Genomic DNA, 9,299 nt, shown 5'->3' with positions numbered 1-9,299 from the left:
ACAGTGGTGTACCAGGAAAGAAATTCAACCCTAAACTTATCGGCTGGGACCTCGGGGGGGCCTCTTTTCTGATTCACTGTGATCTACAGACACAATCAGCAAACATCATTTACTCAGTAACATCATTAACTAACAGGGTTGTGTTTTGTGTTTGTAAGTGAATTATTTGAAAAGTGTAGTCAGCTTCTACTAAATATATATTTTCAATTACATTTTTGAGAAATAATTTATTGGGGGGAAACAACATAATATTTTTCAGAAGTTGGGGAGACTCGTCTCCTCTGCCCCCACCCAAAATCTGCACCCAAGGTCAAATGAGAGAAAACTGCCTCATCTAAAAGATTTATGCAAATCTAATATCATATTCCTTACCTTTGCGTTGAAAATGCAAAAAATAAAGAATCAACAAAGAGTCTCTTCTCTTTTTTTTAAACAAATCATATGGAGCTCAGCTAATGACTGATGATTATATTGTTTAACAGTTACTAAGTCTATTGACTGTGGTGTAAACATATTTCTTTGCTGCATGCAGAGCTAAATCGCTTCCTTTCACAAAGCACCAATAATACTAAGGAGTGATGGAGACTGGCAGGTATGTCTTCATATAATCCACTTAACTAGAAGCTGTTAGTAGAGTTAGCAGAACATTTTAGTGTTGAAAAAATATGCTTTATACACTGTACACTGTATAGTGTATGTGTGAATACATTCATGTATTCATATTTACTGTCTCAGTGCAAATAACTTTTTAAACTTTCCCTCTAGACATGGTATCATCGTATGGAAAACAAAATGTACAGTACCTTTGATCAGACACAGGGTACTGTTATACTCACATAATAAAATATAAAAAACACCCACACAAACAAACACAAGCTACCTTCCTATGGTTTGGCAACACATCTTTAGACCTTTGCCTCTCGACAATAAAGAGCTTAACAGTAATGCCGATTGATTATCAATTCCAATGGTATGATACCGTACAGTGGTGCAATCAATACTGCACATAAATGTATGAAACACTTTCTGATACAAAAATATTACTCTATAATGCAATAAACTTTGCATTGGAACAAAAAATAATCTATAAACACCAAAAGAGAATCATGATACAATACACAAACAATCAATAGAAAGAAATAAATAACTTATAAACAGGTGCAAACAACAACAAAAACATTTTTGCAATATTGCCTTCACGGGACAAGATTTCCTTTTTTTTACATTCTGGCTCAGCAGCACAGCTTCCCTTTACAGAAAAAGACGCCGTCCTCGTGTCGTGTCCTGTAGTTGTCCGCAGATGTTCATGAGACACAGCGTCTCTCCACACGAGCACGCGGTCGTCTGCTGCCTCCGTGTGGACAGTAGTTTCACCGCTTTGTGAATGTCACACAGTCTTTTCCTCATTCCTCTGCCTAACTGATCTTCTGCAGCAGTTTCTCCTCTATCAGTTCAAACTGCACGCTGACAGACATCTCTGCAATGAACTGGTCACACCCTTCCTTTGTCACCTGTTTGCAGTATCGCAGGTCAATGTGACATATGCTTCCACAGCGCTTGAAATAGGTCAGCGACTGGTCCGTGACCCTGTTACAGACTGCAGGGAGAAACGGGGTTAGAAGACAAAGAACAAATGATGCGGAACAGGTCACCTGGACTGACATAAGCCACGACAGACATGGATTAATCAACCCTGTAGGATGTTCTAGGACATGAAATCCAAAAGGCCTCATTGTCGTGAGCAGTGTTTTCAGGATGAATGTGGAGACTGCAACAGAGTGCCAAAGTGCATTTTCCTTTCAGCTGTTTTCCATAATGGCCCATTGATTTACTGCTTCTAATGTTTAATGGTATTCCAGAGAGACAACAAGTATAAGATAAAATTAGCATTTGTGCACTTTGCAATAAATGGCATGAAATGTTGAAATTCTATAAGAATTGATTTCACATTTTTATGTAATTTCATGCCTCTGGTAGAAAAAAGAATAACACCACAAAATACAGCCCATCAACAAATACTGAGCAATAAAATGCTTGTTTTTCCAGACTGTGTTAGTTACAACGGGGTACTTTCTCACATAAAAATGCAGGTGTTTAATTTCATTTTTTACACTACCTTCCAGACCAACTTTGGTTTCAGGAGGACTTTTTAAAACATTCCCTGCTGACAACTTTTGACAATGACATGACTGAACATTGACCCTGCTGCACTGCAGACCGTATCTGTAAAGTAAGGAATCAACGTAAAACTAAGCATGCACTTTGGATAATGTTCTGCAGTCATGTAAAATATATGTTTGCAGTTAGTGAGGTTAAATATGCAAAAACACCAGAATGGTCCTTCATACATAAATTCAATAGATATAAAAAAAAATATATGCCTTTCATTAAAGTCATTGAACTATAATCCACTGTGGACACCTGTACAATAATTAGGTATGAGAACTGAAAAGATTTTATTTATACCAATGCCATTATTGATTCTGCTTATACATCTGATACTTTAGTGATTCCTGTTCAGTTTTCTCTGTGGAAATTGAAGAAGTATGGCTACAGGTTTTCAGCATCAACACAACTGTTTTATTGTTTCTGAATCTGAACATGGTGTAGAAGCAGAGAAGAAAAAAGGCACGCATGTGACTCAGGTGTGCAAAAACTCTACTGTCATCATCTGAAATGAGAATCCTAAAGAATTTATTTTCATATAGGTTTTCTTAGTCAAAGTTAAATAAACAGGATATTTACCTTCAGTACCTGATGTGCTGCTCCCTTGGGAAGCAGCTGCACTCATACGTGGAGTGTCAAAAACATGCATGCCTGGAATTTATGCTCGCGTACAAAGATGTGTTAGCTTTTTGTTGGTGTCTCCACCTTTGAAATGATCATTTTACTGGCATTATATCTAACACTGCTACATATGTCTTTGTGAAATGAAGCCACACTTTGGACTGTTTATTCCTCTCCGCCATGATTCCTTTGTGTCGCAAGCTGACAACTGTCAGAAAAACATGCCAGCATCAATATAATGAATTGGTAAGTGTGGAGGGATATCATTCTGATGGATAGATTTGAACTGGTTCTCTATTCCCATCCCTAATAATTGTTCAATACATGTGACAAATGCAGAATTTAGCCATTAGGGGGAGCAAGTCAACTTACAGCCAACAAAGACGGGCTCCTACCTGACAGGTTGATGTCAGTGAGCGAGTCTCTGGTGGTCGTCCCTGCAGCTGTCAGGATGTTGACAGACTGGTCGGTGACGTGGTTGCAGTAGCTGAGGTCCAGCTTGGACAACGAGGGCATGTAACGAATGATGAGACGCAGAGACGTGTCTGTGATGTCCAAACCTGCCAGCCGCAGGTCCTCCACATTACGCAGCTTACTCCTGTTGTCTAACTGACCTATAAAAAGGGGACGATGGAGAGAAATTAAAAAATGTAAATAGCAAATATGTCTTATCATATGAATTATCATAGTATAGAATCATAGTAAAGGTGCCGCTTTGTAGTTTTTTTTTTATTTCACTATATGTGAAATTAAAGGATAAATTGGTGATATTCTATATTTTTCGTATTTTCAACAAATCCCAGGAAAAGAAACCACAAATTATATGATCCTTCTGTGTACATAAGGCCTGATAGTTTATTCATCAGCGCCAAAGACCTCCATTGTTGTTCAAAAACGATTAAAACATTAATGAGGCACACTGTTGCACTGTTCACATGCTCCTTCATTATGATAAACATGAGCACTGTAGTTTATTTTGAGTTAATCCCACATACACCCACCTGCAGCTGAGATATAGTCACCTGAGAACCAACTGTGTATTAATCTGAGGCTGAAAATAGTCCCAAAGAGATTCACTATTTACCGCTGCTTGAGTAAGTTTTGCTAGAAAGTACAGCGCCCAGCTATTTAAGTAAAATATGTATCCTTTTTTTTTTTTTTAAATCAAAGTATTTAATTGAGACCTATTTTTAAACATTTATGCCTTCATCTGAAACCATTGGATTTGGGACTTCATACTAAAGGCATAGTTGAAGCAGAGAGGAGTACCGGCACAGAAGCTGAGCAATGTACCAATGTAGCCACTTCAGCCACTAAAATCTATATCAGTTTATGTGTATGCTATATTTAAATATTTCCATTGCTTTACCTTGGTATCAGACAGCCTTTTCTTCAAGGAAACTGCTGGTATATAAACCAAATTATCACTTTTCCCAAAACAACCAAACTCCATAGGGTAAATCAGTCATTTTACCTCACAGAACTCAGGAGTTTCTGGTCTGCTGCTGCTTCTATCTGTTAGTTATTTTGTGTTATTGTTGTGTGACCTTGAAGTTTTAAAAGGACAGTTCAGATTCACTACAGTCAAACAGTAACATAAACAAACTGAGGCAGCGGTAGACCAGAAACTCCTGTGAGGATAAATGACTGATTTCACCTAAGGAGTTTGGCTGGTCTGGAGAGAGTGATATTTGGCTTAATTAACGGCGCTTTCCCTTCAGAAAAGACTGCCTGACAGCAAAGTAAGGTTGTGAAAATATTCTAAAACGATAATGATTTTTTGAGGCGTTTAAAACACCTTTTGTTTCTGACTCTGTCCACAGCAGTTTATTGCCTAGCTCCTGGGGTGGTGCTCTCTCTCTCTCTCGCTTGTCCTTAATGGGGTTGTGCCATCTACTGTTGGTGATACCCTGACTATTGATAAGTACCTCATACAATCCCACATCAAATAATCCAAACTATCCCTTGAAGAAACAGACCGATATATTAACGCTTTTAGTTTTTTCATGGGATTTGTTGACAATAGGAAAATATAGAATGTCTCTGGCTTTAAGTTTAAGTGCTTTTAACCTGATGAACTGACAGCTCAGAATCACTATCTCACCACTGTGGAACATTTCAGTCACTTAGATTTGACAACAATGAAGGTGAAGTACCTCAAAGCAAAGCACTTCTCTCATTAATTTCCTGTTACTGTTTGGACAGTGCATGTGCGTGTGCATGTGCATGTGCGTGTGCGTGTGCGTGTGCGTGTGCGTGTTAACGGCAGATCGGTACCTGGCCTGTTGTCTGTAGGAGGAGACAACAGGTCCCTCATCTGGGCGTCTTTCAGTCCTTCAACCCACTGAACATCCAGAGTCCGCAGGAGAGGACAGCTGGAGGTGCAGAGAGCAGAGACCGCCACCCAGGAGCATCCTGACAGCAGCAGCACGCGCAGACCTGCAGGTAGACAAAGGACATACAGAACGTCAACGCCAGTTTTAAATAAAGCTACAATACGCTGATCTCTTGTAAATCTTATAAAATCTCTTCTATGTGGCAACAAGCAGCAAGACAGCAAGCTAAATATACTGCAGACTCACATTCAGTCTGTTGAGGAAATGTGCCCTAATTTTCAGTTTTCCCGTCTCCAGAGTTTTTGTTAATCTAAGGTCACAAAATAAACCAACACAGAAGCCGTGAGTATTCTCATCTAATTAGCTGAATGATCCAGTAAAGACATTTATAAGTAACAAAGAAAAGCAGCCAAAGTAAACCATCTAAATTGAGGAGCCTCAGGGGATACAATTATCCAGATGGAGGAGCCATATGGGAACATATGGGAATTCAAACTTATTAAAAACTGCACGTTACATAAACACATTTTTTATCAATACCTGAAGAAGTAATTAACTACTTTCAGTACATGCAGGTTTGGAGTCCTTGTTGAAGAAGATATAAAGACATTCACTCAACATCCTAGCATTCAAAAATGGGTACTGCAGTCAAATTTAAAATATTTAAGCGAGTTGTTTCCCCCACCAGCTCCTCTTCACAAAGACACAAGGTATTTCCAGGCAGGTTGCCTGCAGGATGCAGGGACACTGAACCTTCATGAGTGCAAGACAAGTGCAACAATATAATTTGACAATGACAGACAACGACAAGTCCAACACTGTAAGCAGATCAGCTTTTTAAAAATGTCAACCCCTCGCTTAGCACCTTCTCTGAACAGCAACTGTCCAATCATAGACTAGCAACTGTAAGTAGGCACCGCAGGTTTGTGAAGCTTTGCATTTCTATGGGCGATACTCGTGTTTCGTGAGTTTGGAAGGTGGTGTCTTTTTTGTAGTCTTTCAAATATGACAACACAAGAGGACACGTGTGAGGAATGGATTAAACTTAGTCTTTATCTGCTCTAATGTAAACTGGAAATGTTAGCATGTTCAGCTAACTAATGCTAGCTTACTGCCTGCAGTGATGTTACCTACGGCCGAACTTGTGTTAGATACCACTGCATTTGCGGGTGTTTATTCCCACCAGAGGTTACATTGGGATTAGGTATGTGGGAGGTTTGAGGAGGAGGATGTGGGCTGCTGCAGAATCAAAGTGGGCTAACGCATCTCTCTGGTTTGCTCTCTTGGGTCTAAACCAGATTATTTTAGCTCTTGACCCAGCTCTCCTCCTAAGTGTCAGCTGACACAAGGTGTTCAAGCATTAGCATTAGCTTACATTAGCCTACTACACTAATGAAATCTGCGAGCAAGAGTCATCATTTCCTCTGACAAAATCCACAGATGTCAGCTAAAAATAAGAGGCTGCTTTTGTTTACATCTCTGTAAAATCGAAGACCTAGTGTTTCAAAAAGTAATCCCATTTTTTAATTTGCCACTGTTATCACTTCAAACTGCAAGAATGGAAAACATGACAGGTGTAGCAACGGCAACCAAGGAGGATGGGGCTTAGCAAAGGGTCAAGTGTCCATGATGTAAAGCAGAGCCTGTTATCCCGAAAACAGAAGCCCACTGCTCTAAAAATATGCACTCTGGAGTTGGAGTTCAGTGACTACCTGCCTTGTTCAATTTAACTGTCATTAACATCAACTCCTTCTGAAAGACTCTTAATGATTTCTCACAAATCAGACACACAAACTCATTCAGTATTAGTTTTATCTTCATGTAAAGTGAATAAATGTGAAATAAGCAGTTGTCAGAGAAGCCAGTATTTCAACTTAGCATGTGCCCTTAGTCTATGATGGCCTATCATGGTCATTTTATGATTTGGTTCAGTAAATATATTACATATTGCTCCCTTAATTTACATAATATTATTAAAACATAATTATTATATGTGCAAATGGTTGTGTCAAGGTGAGTGACTGTCGCCATATCTCTATAATTATCATGTCAAATAAGACTTTTTCACAACCACTGAGAACAGCTGAACATTTTTAAATAATCCACCGTGTAAGGAAACTGTTATCATTTAGTAAGAACCGTAGTTCATATTCAGTTTATATTACTGTGTTAATAAATAGATTATATTCAGACCCTACCAATCTTCATATGATATTTAACACACACCAATAGTGATGTCAAAAATATAGATACTGAATATTTGAAATGCTTTCAATACTCTTTTTTGACAGTACTGATACTTCACTACTAGCTGTACTTTCTCACTCACGCTTTTTTTCAGACGTGTTTACACACACACACACACACACACTGCTGCAGTGCCCACATAGTCCCACCTCCTCTCACTTACTCACAGTGCCTTTTTCTTCTCTTCACATGTGTCATTTGCTCCTGTTGAAGGTCCGTTGTCATGTTATAGCTTGAGTCAGTTTTTCCCAGTGGTATTGCAAATGGCATTGAATATCAATATTTTTCAAGATATTGTATCCAAATGAGAAATTCCAGTATCATGACAACACTACACATAAAACATGGTGCACTATGCAAGAGCACTCCAAAAAATATAGCTTATGTTATTTATTTCCCTTTTCATAAAAACTGCAGACACAGTGCAGTGTTTTGCTGGCTGAATGTGTCTACCTGGCAGTCTGTTGATGAGCCAGCTGAGCTGTTTCTTGGAGATGTTGGTCCAGCTGAGGTCCAGAGCTGCTGGCTGTCTCCGGATGATGCCGCTCAGCATGAGAGGTGTGATGGACTTGCAGCGGTTCAGATTGATGTGCTTCCAGAGCCTCTTGTCGCAGCACCTGGTGAGACACACAGCAGATATTTACAGACGGCCGCTGTATGATGACGTGTGTTTCAGCTCTGCCGTACATCTTGTACTCACCATCTGTTCCACGTCCTGCACACACGCATGCACACACACAGATCTCTGTGAGTCAGGTGACTGAACACTGTCATCCACATCTCCCTGCGCATCACGTGCGCTTCGCCGTCGTTCAACGGCAGTCTGTCAGGCGGGGGGCTGATGGGAGGGGGTCGTATCACATGCCGCTCCATTTGGATACATTTCGGTGGCGAGCGGCAGGGGAGTGGACGGGGGCATATAGGTGTGATCTGCGTGCCTCTGTTCCAGCTGAGCGGCGAGTAACCACGCTGCGTCTCGTTCACCTCACGCCCCCTGTGTCGCAGCCAGTCACCGAGGTCACTGCTGCCGTTATTAAGAGGCCACCTCTGCTTCTGGTCATCTACTTCGTTCTCAGGCTCAGATTTTACAGGCCTGTGGTTCTGATTGGCCAGGCTGTCCTCTGTTTTCAGCGGCCGTCTGTTCTGATTGGCCAGGCCTTCTTCCATTTTCACTGCCCTGCGGCTCTGATTAGTGGTCGAGTCCTCAGTTTTTAGTGGTTTACGGTTCTGATTGGTCACAGAGTCCTCACTCTTCAGTGGTCGTCGGTTGTGATTGGCCGGGCCGTCCTCCGTCTTCACTGAACCGTGGTTCTGGTTGGACAGACAGTCTTCTGTCTTAGAAATTTCCTGGTTGAACTCTTTGCTCAGCTCTTTGTTGGGGAGGCGTCGGCGCTGATGGCGAGCCTTTAGTGGAGCAGAACTCCTCTCTACAGCGTCTCCTGATTCGCTGCTCGGTCCAGCTCTGGGAGAGTTGGAGGACGTTTGGTCACTCTCTCTGGCTGCAGACGTTCTCAGCAGTGGATTTAACAGGACCTTTGTTTTGTCCTCTGCACTACTGTCTCTCTCTTTTTTAACTATCTCCTCTTCCTCTCCCTCCTCGTCTTCTTCTTGGTCTTCATCATCGTACTCGCTTTTCTCCTTCACATGAATCCTGTCCAAGCAAAATCCATCTTCGTCATGATCCTCCTGGTCATCATCTTCATCACCATGGTCGTTCTCTGTCTTGATTTGCCGCAACAGCTTAGGAGCCAAAGGGTCCTCCGGTTTGGATAGCTTCTTCTAAGAAAGAGTAGAAGGAATATAATTATGCACAAGCAGTCAGTTTGTCAGTGAATTTGACAAGAATATTCTACCAAGTTACTGCATATTCTAGTTTACTGTATATTTTAGTTTCAAGAAACTTAAGTGGGCTCCAAATGGATTTATGAA

At 40.8% G+C, this 9,299-nt stretch overlaps 1 protein-coding gene across 9 annotated transcripts in view; it reads right to left on the bottom strand.

The window, feature by feature from the left end:
- Positions 1 to 631: 631 nt before the first annotated feature.
- Positions 632 to 9,299, bottom strand: part of kdm2bb (lysine (K)-specific demethylase 2Bb) — a 33,191-nt gene continuing 24,523 nt past the window's right edge. For 7 of the 9 annotated variants that reach the window (XM_084745648.1, XM_084745650.1, XM_084745651.1 and 4 more), the window contains 5 exons: positions 8,071 to 9,149; positions 7,824 to 7,987; positions 5,065 to 5,226; positions 3,183 to 3,401; positions 632 to 1,597 (listed from right to left, as the gene is read on the bottom strand). In XM_084745648.1, the coding sequence (XP_084601774.1) occupies positions 1,416 to 1,597; positions 3,183 to 3,401; positions 5,065 to 5,226; positions 7,824 to 7,987; positions 8,071 to 9,149 (1,806 nt within the window). In that variant the 3' untranslated portion in view covers positions 632 to 1,415. Of the gene's footprint in view, positions 1,598 to 3,159; positions 3,402 to 5,064; positions 5,227 to 7,823; positions 7,988 to 8,070; positions 9,150 to 9,299 lie in introns of all 9 variants that reach the window. The other 2 variants (XM_084745649.1, XM_084745653.1) reach the window with 2 other exon arrangements.

The sequence above is a fragment of the Lutjanus erythropterus genome, chromosome 20 (genome assembly GCF_056507025.1).
Source record: "Lutjanus erythropterus isolate fLutEry1 chromosome 20, fLutEry1.hap2, whole genome shotgun sequence".
Classification (NCBI taxonomy): domain Eukaryota; kingdom Metazoa; phylum Chordata; class Actinopteri; order Lutjaniformes; family Lutjanidae; genus Lutjanus; species Lutjanus erythropterus.
This window is presented reverse-complemented; position numbering and strand designations above follow the sequence as displayed.